Source organism: Microtus oregoni, unplaced genomic scaffold, assembly GCF_018167655.1.
Source record: "Microtus oregoni isolate MIOR12 unplaced genomic scaffold, Mior012 000035F_ref0000213, whole genome shotgun sequence".
NCBI lineage: Eukaryota > Metazoa > Chordata > Mammalia > Rodentia > Cricetidae > Microtus > Microtus oregoni.
In genome coordinates, this window is record NW_024543094.1 from 13375613 (window position 1) to 13390734 (window position 15122).

General features: G+C 38.9%; 1 protein-coding gene across 5 annotated transcripts in view; it reads left to right on the plus strand.

The window, feature by feature from the left end:
• Positions 1-14920, plus strand: part of Tasor2 (transcription activation suppressor family member 2) — a 52191-nt gene extending 37271 nt beyond the window's left edge. For 4 of the 5 annotated variants that reach the window (XM_041630551.1, XM_041630550.1, XM_041630549.1 and 1 more), the window contains 7 exons: positions 1717-5412; positions 8286-8411; positions 9094-9247; positions 10423-10528; positions 13112-13293; positions 13710-13824; positions 14232-14920. In XM_041630551.1, the coding sequence (XP_041486485.1) occupies positions 1717-5412; positions 8286-8411; positions 9094-9247; positions 10423-10528; positions 13112-13293; positions 13710-13824; positions 14232-14235 (4383 nt within the window). In that variant the 3' untranslated portion in view covers positions 14236-14920. Of the gene's footprint in view, positions 1-1716; positions 5413-8285; positions 8412-9093; positions 9248-10422; positions 10529-13111; positions 13294-13709; positions 13829-14231 lie in introns of those variants that run through there. The other variant, XM_041630553.1, reaches the window with a different exon arrangement.
• The last annotated feature ends 202 nt before the right edge of the window (positions 14921-15122 follow it).

Below are 15122 nucleotides of genomic sequence, written 5' to 3' on the forward strand. Positions count from 1 at the left end.
GCTAGGACTTGACAGAAAAGCTCTATGGTCTAAGAGAAGAAAGAAAGAAAAGAATCTTTCTCATTGTCCTTTTAAAACTGACATCTTGGTGTTCCCTACCCTGATTACTAAAGTTAATATCTCTTTGGTTGGGACAGAAAGTTTTTAATGAGTTAAGCCTTCACTTAGACCATATGCCTGTAGACATAGCAATCTGTGAGCATTGTGCTCCAAACATTGCCATGTGTGGTAAATTGTATTCGTTTGTTTTTCAACAAATTTAGACAAGATTATGTGGAGACTTAACAAAACAACCTCCTTATAAATTCATCAAAATTATCCTGTTGATAGTTTATCTAAGTTCTATTTAATACTGTTTATCTCAGTCCTTTTATTATATGAATGAAAAGTCATTGACAAATTTTCTGTTGCTTTGTAGAATAAGAGGCAATAAAATGAATAGTTGTCTCCAGCTTTACACAAAGAAGTAGTTAGGGATTGAGGAAGGACTCTTACTAACAAAATCAGTTATTCAGAATTCATGGGGTGTAATTATTACTGTCTCATGGGAAAATTCCAGATGTCAGTGTTTGTATAGTGTAGTTGGAAATTGCTGTTTAAGAATAAAAGGTTAGCCGGGTGGTGGTGGTGCACGCCTTTAATCCCAGCACTCGGGAGGCAGAGTCAGGCGAATCTCTGTGAGTTCGAGGCCAGCCTGATCTACAAGAGCTAGTTCCAGGAGAGGAATCAAAAAGCTACGGAGAAACCCTGTCTTGAAAAATTAAAAAAAATAAAAAAAAAAGAATAAAAGGTTATTTTTGTCCTTAAAAATTATTTAATTTCATTAATAGCAAAATTAAGTGCTGTTATTTCTCTGGTGCTTCATTTCTGTATTGATAAATGACACATTTAAATTTGGGAGTAGGGTGTGTGTGTGTGTGTGTGTGTGTGTGTGTGTGTGTGGTGTCTCTGTGAGTGCAGGTCTATGCGGCCCTGGCTGGCCTCCAACTCAGAGATGTGCCTGCCTCTGCCTATCAACACCTCACACATTTAAGATCTAGTAAACTGGTCAATTAATAAAGTATGGAACGGAACTCTGTCTGTGATACTTGTTTTTATTTTTTCTTTCTTTTTGAATGTTTGTTTGTTTGTTTGTTTGAGACAGGTCTTAACTTTATGGCCAGGGGCCTTGAACTCATTATTTTCCTGATTCAACCTTCTGAGTACTGGAGTTAACTGGAGTGTGCCACCACCTGCACTTCATCTGTGATTTTTTTGTTTAGGGTTCTTTTGTTGTTTTCTGTTTTTGTTTTGGGACAGGGTTTCTCTGTGTAACAGCCCTAGCTGTCCTGGAACTTGCTCTGTAGACCAAGCTGGACTCAAACTCACAGAGATCTTCCTGTCTCTGCCTCCTGAGTGCTGGGATTAAAGGTGTGTGCCACCACCGTCCATCCAGTATCTGAATATTTTTAAAGGAGAAAAAAACAGTGAGCTTGGGGTTCACCTAAGAAGAATGCTCACTTAATGTAAACAAGGGCCTACGTTCAATACATTTGGTGGGTTTGCTTATCTCTATTGTATGATAATGCTTATAGATAATGCTTATAGATAATGCTTATAGAATTCAAAAAACAAAGTACAATTATCCCATGCCTTTTTTCATAACAGTAAGTTTTCTTAATCTGCTTATCTTTTTTTGAAATTGCTTTTTTTTTTTTTAACCTTTTGTCATTTCAGGTGACTGGAGGTAAAGACAAACAAGAATTATCAGATATACCCGAGACTTCTAATGTTGGGCTCTCTGATGTCACACGTGCCCAAAATAATGGATCTTATATTCCCAGTGAAGATAAGACCTTACCGAACACAACAGCTTATGATGGGGCTGGCAGTGAGGCAATGATGTGTCAAAGGTCTGTGTTGAGCACCCTTGAGAACAAAGTTGATACTTTTCATCCATCGCTGCTGATAAAAACAGGTGCTGTACAGGATGCTATCCAGTATAGTAGCCCCAACAATAACAAATGTCAGCCCTCTGCAGAAAGGACAGATGATAACGTGGAATATATGATGATTAATCTGGAGCCGGTTACTCTTGCTCTTGAAAAAGCTGCCTGTGTACCAATACATACAGAAGTAAATACAGCTGACAAACCTACAGACTTTAATACTGAGCTGGTTAAACAAGTGTCCTCTGCCTTGAGTATTCAGTATCCTGTGTCTGAATTGGAAGAGGCACAAACACAGTGCCCTAGGGACATTCCTTCTCTTGCCATTTCAGAGTATAGAGAGAGTAAGTGCCTTTCTGCCTCCTCCCTAGAAATGGAAACAGCTCCTGAAAGCCTGTGTCCATTACAGAAAGAGATTCCTCCTCCAACATCAGCTGATGGATTGATAACTGAGGCACTGCCTTTAGTTAAAAGTTCTAGCTATTCATTAGCCAGTAAAAAAACAAAATGTCCACAAGATGCCTCTCTACAGACTCAGAATGGCTTCAGCATGTCTATAAATGAGGTTCTAGAACCATCACAAGTTAAAGTAGTATCATCATCAACCTCTGCTACTCTGGAAAACAAACCATCCCTTAACTGTATTCCAGCAATACGTAATATATCAGATGGCCCCTCAGAAGTACGGATTAATGACAAGAGTAGTCTAAACCAAGAAAAGACTTTGCAAATACTTAATTCAGTATTTCCCAAACAAGCTGATCTATCTATGAATAGGGAGGAGGTTAGCATGGAGTTGTCAGGGGAATATTCTGATACTAACCCAACTTTAACGGTATTACCACCTACAAACCCCAGGGAGGAAATGGCAGCTGGTGAAATCGAACAATTGCAGAAGACCCCAGTGTCAAATTTAGGACTGCAGAGTAGAATTGAAGAAGAGGTTGAACCAGAAGTCCAGGTGAGCCTCATAAAAAACAAAACAATAAATTCAGCTAGCTATATCTCAGTGTATGCTGTGGACCCCAGAGAACCATTAAAAGAGACACAAAGCAGTGATTTAAAGCCAGGTACATTAATACTTTCTAAAGAAAATTGTGCCCCTAAGGTGGCAGAGGAAATTAACATTCCCTCAGACTTTCCCTTTGGTACTCTAATAGAAGAAGTATCACCAGCTTCTAGTCCTGATCCCATAGTACAAACTGAAGAAACACAACCCACTCCATGCTTAAAACTTCATGGTACACAGTCTGAGAAAAGTAGCGAGTTCTCCCAAGTTAAGTCAGGAGATTTAACTATAGCAGGAAAAGAAAATTCTTTTGTTGGTCCTAAGACTTCAATGGTACAAAATAAGTTAACTCAAGTACAAGTGCAGCTCTCTGCAGAAATGCCACAGGTACTAACCAGTGCAGGAATAGAAGGCAGAGTAACTGTACCAGGTGAGATAGCTGAGTTCAGTGTCCCAAGTGAGCAGAATGAGAGTTTATTTTTTTCAGAAAAGGTACAGTGCCATGATAGAGAGTTAAACAAGCCTACCTCACCCCCTAAATATGGAGGTAACTTCAAACCTCTTGGAAAACTCTTAAAATCAGGGAACTCATTGCAGGCAATGTGTATGGAGAACAGAAATCTGGGCATAAAACCTTTTGCCTTGGAGTCCATTGTACCCTTATGTAGTACTAGAAAAATTGTTGAAAATAAGTCTTTGGCAGACACATTGGTTTCTATCCCCAGTGTAAGTGAAATAGTAAATATGTCATTAAAACACACTAGCTCTAAAAACAGTAAGAAAAATAGCTCTGATTTAAAAACAGTGGCTGATATTAATATGCAGCCTGGGTCCATGAACTCTGCCTCCATTGACAAAACTGAAGAGTTTGTTTCTTCCTGTGACAGTGCTCAGTGCACCTATCACAAAAAACCAGCAAGTGTAGAGCCAGGGTTTCAAACACAAGAAATACCAGTAGTTAGAATGGCCAGTTTACTTCAGAATATTGGAACTGAATTACGTGAAGAAAGGATGGATCTCAGTGCTGTTGGCCTTCACTCTCACTCCACATCTACAAAAGGTGAACAAAAAATCTGTGTGCTCCAGGACACATCAAAATCTGAAGAAAAAAAGCCCCTGAATGATGGAGTTTTCTACCAAAATGTTCGTTCTTACCAAAATACAGCAGACATAAGTAAAAGTATCAATGAAGAGCCTTCTGCTTCCTTTGTCCCAGAATCCCTTGACTCTGTTTGTGACATCTACAAAAAACATACTGCCAGTGAAAACCCTAATATGGGACATAAACCCAAGGCAGATTCTAAAGCACTGAGCAGGAGTACAGAGATAAGTGTGAATGCTTCCACATGCTATGAACCACTTTCTGGAGATACTGACCCAGATTCTCTAGATTGTAGAAACTGCAAATTAGATGTAGAGAATTTGTGTACTTTGGGAGGTAGTCATGCAAGCCACAAAGATGCTGTAAAAGATAGCAGTGATTCTTTCACAGGCTTGAACAACAGTGACACTTGGGTCAACTCCAGCAAAATTTCAGAGCTGGAGACACATGTTCCTCCTAGAAGCTGGGACACAGAATCGTGTCCTATCTCAACAAATGATAAGTGTATGCCACGCTACGTCCAGATCCCAGATTCCAGTGGTATCTCCAAGACTTATGCTAACTTTACTATAACAAAAGAATCCAAAGATACCACAAGAACATTGCATAGCCTGAAGAGGCATCGGAATTTCACTGCAAATTGCAATAGCCTTAGCTCCTGGACTAGCACTTGGCATGTGACAGATGACCTCACGCAGAATACTTTAGACCTGGAGTACTTGCGTTTTGATCATAAGCTAAAAGAAATACTAAAGAAGGGAGATTCTCAGCCATCTTCCCTTTCCACCAACATCTTCCCTAAGGAGTCACTTATCCGAGTCTCAGTTGAAACATGCCCTTCAACACAAACATCTGATGCCTCGCTTCTGCATCTTCCACCTAAGAGCAGAAGCCCCATCCTAGTAACAGTTGTACACTCAGACACCAGGCCGCAAAGTCATTGTAGAAGAGACCACTCGCCCAGCAATCTAGACCGTTCCTCCTTTTGGAAGGAGAAACATAGTCAAAGTAGAAATCCTGAAAGAAATCAGATTATTCCAGTCCATCTCAATAAACTGAAATACAACAGTACTTTGAAAGAAGCTAGAAGTGATATTTCACTTATTCTAAATGAATATGCTGAATTTAATAAAGTTATGATGAATAGCAACCAAACTGTTTCCCAAGATAAAGAGTTAAATGTAGCTTCTGCAGAAGCTTGTCCACAGGAGACATATCAGCCAAGACAATCGGTATCCTACAAAGATGTGATCACGGACTTATGTGCCACTCTGCATATCAAACTAAAAGGAGTTATGAGGGAGGCTTGTAAGAGCCCTTTCAGGTTCTACCTCGTTGAAACAGAAGATAAGTCATTCTTCTTAAGAACAAAGGTAAAGTACCAGCTTACTCTATACTTCGTTATATTCTAATTTTTAGTTTAATAGTAATAAAATTTTATGCTTAAAAAATGGTACGGGATGTGATTTAGGTTTTAATCTTCAGTTTTTGTTTACTACATGGCAGGTGTTATCAGTAACTCAGAGGGAACATAAATTCTAAGAGGACAAAAATGAAAAGCTAATGGTGAATCAAGACAAATGCTGCCCTCCCCCAAGTTAGGCTTTTACTATGATTACATCTATTTTCAACGAGCACATTTTTAGCATTCTTTTTTTTTTTTTAAAGAAAAATTATATTCCAGGGTTGGGGAGATGGCTCAGTTAGTAAAGTACTGACCATACAAGCATTAAAGCCTGAACACAGCACTCATACAAAAAGCTGTGCACGTGGCCTGTAATCTAAACACTGGGGAGACAAAGACTGGCAGGTCCCTGAAGCTTGCTATTCAGTCATTCTAGCTGAATAGGTTAGCTCTAGCTTTGGTGAGATACCCTATATCAAAGTGGTGGAGATCAATAGTAGACACTTGATGTCAATTCTGGCCGCATGTTCATACATAAAAATCACACACCAAAATGTCTTTTTCATTGGTGTATAGAATAGAGGAAAATGAGTAATGATAACTTCTAAAATGAAGGCATGTCTGCCATATAACATTTTGTGAAAAGTAATCCTTGTACTAATTCAGACACACAATACAAAGGGCTTAGTGTTGCAGAGATAAAAGCATGAGGGGTGCCAAAAGACAAGGTATGTATGGGACACAGGATCAAAAGGGACAAGAGCTAAGCAGAGGGAAGACCTGATTAATACTACTGCGCATAGAGTATACTGCCAAGAGATGAATTGGGAGACATTATAAGCCATGCTAGGAAGGGGCTCACCAAGATACCATATTTAGACTTCATCCTGAGGTTACTGGAAAGACTCATAATATTCTTAAAAATAGCAGGGATTGGAGAAGTGGCCCAGCAGTTAATACCGACCGTTCTTACAGAGGACCTGGAATGGGTTCTCAGCACTTAAAACAGTGTCTCATGACTGTTCATAGGCATCATCTTGTTTCTTTATTGATTGTATTAAAAAATATTGACAGTTGTTTTACCATGTGGCCACTGTTTTTAATGCAAAGTGCATGTTTGTACAAAGGTTACAACTTCTAATTGAACATATACTAAAATAAACATAACATGCATTCAAGAGCACAATGTTTGTTGGGTGTGGTGGCTGGCACCTATAATCCCAGCACTTGGATGGTTGAGATGAGTGAATCCCAAAAGGTTTGAGGCCAGTGAAGTTACAGAGTAAGATCCTGTCTAAAGAAAACAAAAAATAGTACATGTTTTTTAAGCCTTGGAAACATCCTGAATAATTCTGGCAAGCCCTGAACTATTCTTTAGTGATGGGATATAGACCTGTTTGTAAGATGAGAAGGATCTGCAAACAGTGACAGCTCAATCTTCAGTTGATTCTTTCCTAAAAGAATTTCTTCAAAAATTATGCTGTCCTTTTGAGTGCAGGTGGGATAGTCAGAAGTTCATCTGTTTGGGTATTCAAGGTAGACAATGTAATACATTATAAAGACAATAAATGTTCTGAGCGGAGTATAATTGGGTGTGCAGAGTAGAATATAATTGGGTGTGCAATGGCAAGCCATAATCCTTCATGAAGGAGGATCACGTAAGAGTCGCAAGGGACCAGCGGTAGTGGCACACACCTTCAGTCCCAACATTTGGGAAGCAGAGACAGGCAGATATCTGAGCCCAAGGCCAACCTTGTCTACAAAGTAAGTTTCAGGACAACCAGGGCAACACAGAGAAACCTTTTCTGGGGACGAGGGGGGAGACAAACAAAAACCAAAGAGTCATAAGGGAGATTGGATTTAGGAAAATCTTTGATGCACATTCACCTTCCCAATGAAGCTACTCAAGGAGATGCTCTGAGGGAAGGTCAGAACATGCAGTTCCTTACCAACATGCAGTTTATGTTATATGGATAGCCAAGGAACAATTAATTCTTCAGATTGGTTCCAATTAGTGATAGAGAAATGCACTGGTATGTTGCTAAAGTTCTAGCTACATATTACAAGTAATGACATCATAGAGACAGCCAGCAACCCTGTCCTGTCTCCCTTGAAAGTGAAAATTTATGCGAATTAGTTTAGACTTTTTAAAATCAGCCTTTGATATTTTGTAGTCATAAGCTGCTTCATCATCAAATTAAACTTCTTGGGCTGTAGAGATGGCTCAGTAAGAGAAGGCACCTGCCACCAAGCCTGACAACCCTAAATTTGATCCTCCCAGGACCACATGATAGGAAAAAAACCAAATCCTGAAAGTTATCTCCTGCCCATGGCATGTGTGTGTGTACCTACTTACATGCATACACTCTAATTGTATAACTAAAAATAAAGCTTAAATCCAGTTTATAGTAATATGTGCATGTGTTTATTTAGTAGTAAGACCAGTAGCTATGTTGCCTTGTAAATAGGATTTGCTTTTTTCATGTATTGTTAAATATTTTTGTTTGCTTCCTTTGAGATGTGCTGCTAAGTAGCAGTATAATGATCCTTCCTCAATCTCCAAGTGCTGAGATTGTATGCACTACCAGGCCTAGCTGGTGGCTTCTTTTTATATAAAAATAGTTGTACCTTGGTAGGCGTGATGGCACATGCCTTTATTCCCAGTACTTGAGAAGCATAGGCAGCCGGATCTTTGTAAATTTGAAGCTAACCTGGTCTACGTAGTGCATTCCAGGGCATTCCAGCCAGGGTTTTACAGAGACCTTGTGTCAAGAAAGAAAGAAAAGAAAGGTCTGTACAAGTATCCTTTTTTTTAGTAAAAGCTGTTTGTAAATCTTTCAGAGCATTCTAAAGAAAGGAGGCCATACAGAAGCGGAACTTCTAGATTTCTGTCAAGCCTTTCAAAGAGAGACTGAGACACTATTAGTTATCATCAAAAATGAAGACATAATATCACATTTGCATCAAGTAAGTTTGGAATCTCACAGTAAAAAGAAATATGTTCTAGGCACTGAAATTGTTCTGTATTGTGATCCATTGCTGCATTCTGTACATTCTGTGTAGGGGAGTAGCTGACATATACTTCCATTGGACCTTTACTGGGAAGATAGTGGGGAAGGAACAGTGTGGCATACTCATTTAGAATCACCCAGGTGTCTGTAGGGCAGTTTGATGCCATGTTCACTGAAAAAATGTGAGCCAGTGCTAAGTTTTCTCACTTGAAGAAATCTTTATTACTTGATGTCTGACTATTAAGAAAATCATGCTTTAAAAGGACTTAGATTGGCTAGTTGATAAGAAATAATTACTTGTCACAAGAAGCGACTTGTGGACACAGGATAGTGACATGAGCTTAGTGGTATTGGCACCACCAGGTGAGCTGGAAACAGAATGAGTTTGTGTGACTTAACCCTTTATAGGTCCCCTGAACTTCAGACATGTTCTTTCATGAGCTATATCTAGCGCTCTTTTTAATTAATTTTGATGAGCTAATGGCTACTCATAGGTGAGAACTGCTCTACGTGTGTGGCAGCATTGTCTGTGGTTCTGGCTGAAGTATTTACAGCTGCTCATGGTCCTTGAAATCTGTGAGAATGTTAAATGTGCCTATATGTGTCTTTCTTCATGGAAGTCCTTTTATGTCTAACAGATTCCTTCTCTGCTGAAGCTGAAGCATTTCCCAAGTGTCATTTTTGCCGGGGTAGACACTCCTGAAGACATTCTGAATGATACCTACCAAGAGCTGTTTCGCTCAGGCGGCTTTGTGGTATCGGATGATGACATACTAGAAAATTTAACATTAGGTTTGTCTTTAATTTTGAAATCTAGGCATCTCAATTTCTCCTTACCCAGTGACACAAATACTGTTTCATCAAGAAGAAATTATCAACTCTAAAGAAATCATTTACCATATGTTGAAGGCTTACTTTGTGCCAATTGCTGCACCAAATCCTTTTAATGTAGTCATCCTTAACACTTGGCAGATCAGCACTATTTTAGGGCTTTGTGGGTTTTTTTGGTTGGTTGGTTGGTTTTGTTTTTTTTTTTTAGAATCAGTTCTCCGTTTCTAATGGCACAGTGCCTAATATCTTAATATTAACAAAAAAAAAAACTTTAAAAAAAAAAAGGCTTCCTGACCAGGCAGTGGTGGTGCACACCTTTAATCCGAGCACTCAGGAGTCAGAGGCAGGTGGATCTCTGAGTTTGAGGCCAGCCTGATCTACAAAGCAAGTTCTAGGACAGGCTCCAAAGCTACATAGAAAAAACCTGTCTCGAAAAACCAGAAAAAAAAAAAAAGCCTTCCAAAAGTCATCCTGGTTAATACCTTGAACAGTCTAATGTAGAATTTACTTTTTTTTTTAAATATTTATTTATTAAGTATACAATATTCTGTCTGTGTGTATGCCTGCTGGCCAGAAGAGGGCACCAGACCCCATTACAGATGGTTGTGGGCCACCATGTGGTTGCTGGGAATTGAACTCAGGACCTTTGGAAGAGCAGGCAATGATCTTAACCTCTGAGCCATTTCTCCAGCCCCTAGAATTTACTTCTTAAACCTGCCTTAACTCTGATCACATCAGGATAATTTGAATACCATTTTGCAATCAGCTTACCTTCATCAGCATAAATTCTTCATGGAAACCCTGTCTCGAAAAACCAAAAAAAAAAAAAAAATTCTTCATGGAAACTAGGTTAATAAAAATACATAACTTTTCTACTGCACTGGACTACTGCTTCTGTCTGTCATGTGGCTGGTTCAGAGCTTTAGCACAGGCCCCTTCACAGTTGTTTCCCATTATAGTGTGACTGGGTAAAACTGGTTTGAGGAGTCTCACAGGTTATGTGTTTCTGAGGCTGGACATTGCCTGGACATGGAAGAGGTGGAGACGTGGGTCTGATTGTTCCTAAGTGACAACTAATGGATCTTGCATGAATAAAAACTAAGACACATCTTCTCTTTGCTAAACTTATTCTACAGTTCAATTGAAGGAAATTGTCAAAATCCTGGAAAAACTAAATGAAAATGGAAGATGGAAGTGGCTGCTTCACTACAGAGAGAATAAAAAGCTCAAGGAAGATGTCAGGTATGTACATGTGGAGAAAGGTGCAAATACCCTAGTTTTCCATGTGCCTTAGATTATGTGTAACTCAAGCACCACAGCTACAAGAACGGTGTCAGTGAATATTAAAGCTTGGCTTCCTAAGATTTAGGTCTGCTGGATAGCTTTGGGATTTGTTTTTTGTAATAGGGCATCCAGTGAGAGTTGTATCTACAGCAACATCAGCAGCTAAGTCAGGCTCTGCTGCCATATGCAAAAATATGGTGAAATGTGAGCTTGGTGCTGGTGGTTTTTGGCTATTGATTCTTATTTTGAGTTGTCAGGGTATTGGATTTAAACAGTAGGCAGGTTGCTATAAATCTAAAGCAGTGATTTGTTGTTTTGATTGCTTTTAGAAAGTTTTTTGCAGCCCAATCAGTGTCCCTTCCTCTCCTCAGTCCCTCCCCAACCCCCACCCCCAACACACACATCTTCTCTTCAGAAAAGTGCAGGCCTTCCTGCCAGAGCATATCAAGTTAAAGCAGTGATTTGTGTGTGTGGTTTGTGTGGGTTACACACTTGTTTGCACGGAGCCTGGCAGTCTGTCAGGTGTTTTCTATCACTGCCAATCTTATTTTTTAAGAGAAGGTCTCACTGAATCTGGAACTCATGGATTGAACTTGGCTGGTTGGCTGGCCAGTGAGCCTGCCCTCACCTCCCTATGTTGGAGTTACAGATATGTGCCACCACACCTGGCTTTTTACATGGATGCTAGGGGTCTAAACTCAAGTCCTCATGCATGTCCACATACTGACCTCATACTGACCACATCACATCCCCAGCATCAAAGCAGGGATTTTTTTTAAAAAAAGAAAATTAGTTGATTTGGTTCAAGAGACTTGGAGTCTATAAGAGTTTCTGCACATTCAAAGTGTGACTCCAAATTCTCTGCGAACAGTAGGAAACAAACAAGTAAATAAAAGATAAAAGGCACCAGGTACTAGATACTTTACACACCAAGTAAAGGATAAAAGGCACCAGGTACTAGATACTTTACATACCAAGAAAGTAGATAAAGGATAAAAGGCACCAGGTACTAGATACTGTACATACCAAGAAAACAAACCTGAACATGAGCACATTACTAGTTCCAGACTTTGAACGCTAAATTATTGAATACTTTTAACACTGCTATCTTCAGACACTAGGAGCAAGTATATTGTGTGAGTGTAAAGACGGTACAGGCTGTAGAAATAGCAGTTAGCAGCACTTGCTGCTCCATCAAGAGTTTGGATATTAGCACCTGTATTCGGTGACTCACAACCATCTGTAACTCTAGCCCCAAAGGATCCAGTGCCCTGTTCTGGCCTCTATGGGCACCTGCACATCCATGTCACTTACATTGACCTGCAGGTGCATACAGACACATAGATTATAGACAGAATAAAATTTGAGGTTTTTCCTTGGGGCAGGAGCTAGCCAAGATAAGGCTCACTAACAAGGTAGGGATAGTGAACCAAACAAACCTGACTGGAGGGTATGGCCAGGAACTCATAGAAGATCTTGCTAACCAGCTTTTTAAAAGATGGTGTATTATTGGTGTCTTGCCTGTATGTATGTACCATATGCATGCAGTGCCCCCAGAAGCCAGAAGAGGGCATTAGATTCCCTCAAAGGTGGGAGCCACCATATGGGTACTGGATCAGACCAGTGCGCTTAATAGCGAAGCTCTTCATCCCCTGCTAACCATTATTTTAGAGGAAAGGCTTAACAGCAATACTAATCATGTATTAAACTGTCAGGTACACACCTATAGGTAAATAAATTTAAAGAACTAAAGAGATTTTTCTCTAGGAGGAAAAAAAAAGGAAAAGTAAGATTTTATAGAGATAAAAAATTAAGAAAAGTCTGGCTACTGCTTAGTTTCACTGAGATTGGTTATCTGGCCACAAAATTTAAGTATGAAACATAAATTAGACCAGTTGCTGTCAGATATAGCAGCAGAGTCTAATCCCAGCACTAAGGGCAGAAACAGGGAAATCTCTGGATGACAGTAATAAGCCAATCTGAACTATGGAGCAAGACCATTACGTCACTCCTAAGGAAGATTTGTTGGTTTACATGTTAGTGCAAATGTCCACTAAGATCAGTGAGAAAGCATAGTTGTAATTGTGTAACTGCCTGAGAACTTTGAAGGACCTTTAGTTACCGGTGAAGTAGCAGTAACTACGTGGGTTGTGTTTGTCCCAAGGTTACAGTCTATATTTTCAAAGGAGTTCATTATTGTTGTAAAGTTTAGAGGCAACTAATCAGGACAGTGCATACATATTGGCCATTATGCCATGATAAAGAACATCAAGAAAAAAGGGGCAGGCTCTTTGAGCAAGTGTTGTTTTAATACAAGTAGCTAAAACTGAAAGCAAAGAGCAAAAATCTTGGTAGTTGAAAGATAAAGTTCAATTCCCAGCATCCACATTGGGTGGCTCACAACTGCCCGTAACTCCAGATTCAGAGTCTCAGACACTCTTTTGGACTCTTAGGGTGCACATTCTTTCACAGATACACAATTTAAAATCTTTTTCTTTTCAATGAAAGCAAGAAAAGCTAACATTTCTTTCTCTTTTCCAGGGTAGATTCAATCGCGCATAAAAAGAACTTAATTCTGAAATCATACCAGAGTGTAAATATCATTGAATTGCTTCATTATCACAACTGTGACTCTCCATCACCGACAAAAGCTGAAATTTTGAAATGTTTGCTAAACCTGCAAATTCAGCATATCAGTGCCAGGTTTGCTGTCTTCCTAACAGGTAAATTTAATCTTGAGTTCTAATCTTCATTTCTCAGTTAATGCTAACACAGGACGGCTCTAGAAATATCCTTTCTGAGTAGTTATTGAATGCCTTAGATACATGTGGAATTACCCACTGCTATTAGTGCCGTGTATGTTTTGACAGATACCCAGAACCAGAGGATGCTTGCCAAGGAGTTCTAGTTAATAGTCCTCTAATATTATCAGGTCCTACAAAGTACATGGTTTTTTTTTTTCACAATTTCTATGAGCCTTAGCTGCCACCTGGTTTACTGAAAACAGTACCGTGCCCATTATGCCCCTTCCCTCCTCATTCTACTACCATATGTCTTAGTGCTTCTCATTCTAGTGAATTCTGCTACCTCGAAAAAAATGGGAATACTGGCTTTTTGTCACAGTTTTTCTTCTTTACAGACAAGCACACGGCATCCCCGGAAGTCTTTGAAAATAGTGGAATCCTTGTTACAGATGTAAACTACTTTACTGAAAATATACAAAATATAGCAGCTCCATTTAGGAGTAGCTACTGGTAAGAACTTTTTTTAAAATTTCCAGAGTAAGCTGGAATTACTGACAGCAAACACTGCCATTGAGGGAAAGAATGTTTAAAATGGCTCTTTAAATTCAAAAGGTTTTTTTGGTTGGTTGGGTTTGTTTTTTTAGTTTTTGTTTTTTTGAGACAGGGTCTCTCTGTAGCTCTGGAGCCTGTCCTGGAACTAGCTCTTGTAGATCAGGCTGGCTTCGAACTCAAAGATTCACCTGTCTCTGCCTCCTGCTGGGATTAAAGACACAGGTCACCACAGCCTGGCCTGTTTTTTATTTCAGTTTACTTGCAGCCAGCCTGGGTTGACAGGGGAGACAGTAAAATGAATGTATAGTTGTCCCAGTTATAAGTATTTCTTAGTCATTTATCATACCAATTTTGTGTTTCTACAGGTGATTTAAACTACATTTTGGAGTTGAGGCTAGGCATGGAAGATGCCAACAATAAATTAGTATTTTCTTGTGTCTGAAAAACTTCAAATACATACAAACAATCCTCATCTGAAAAAATCCATGTTTCGTTTTTATACTTTGCTAAAATGTCGCATTTATCAGACCACAGTTGCCATTAGCTTTGGGTTACAATGTTGAGTACTGTTGTAAAATTTTCATTCTAAATATAATGCCTTCAAAACTATTGAGCTTAATATTAAAATTGAGACCTTCACATGTTTACCTAGCTAAAGTAAAATCTATTTTAACAAATAGCCATTTTTGCGTGCGGTTAGAGGCTTATGAAGTGCATGTTTCAGAGGTTTTACCACATTGTAAAAAAGTATAATCTGTAATGGTTTTGTTTGCTATTGCCTAAGAAACACTACAAAGAGAAAAACCATGTTTTTCGTAAATGACAAATTTATACACTTTTCCACTTACTCGGGTTTTTTTTTTTAATGCTACACTACAAAAAAAATCAATCTGAGGAAGAAATTATTTATGATATTAGAACTTTCTTAAGTCTTTAAAATATACACAAGAAGAAACCATTTGTATATTATCTATTTGGAACAAAGGATTTTATACATAGTTTGGGCTTGGGTTGGTTGTTTTTTTTTTATTTTTTTTTTTAAATAAAGAATTAAAATGCAGTTGTTTGTGCTGTGATTCGATCTGCTGTGATTCGATCTGTGTATAGTCTTTAGCAAGGCTTAGTTAGGCCTTTTATAAGAAGAATCCTACTACAATGAGCCTGGTACTACATTAAGAATAAAATGTAACTAGTCATAATGAAGCCAGGAAATGGCTCCCATCCAAACCTATGAGGTAATAGTAGTAATACCCTCA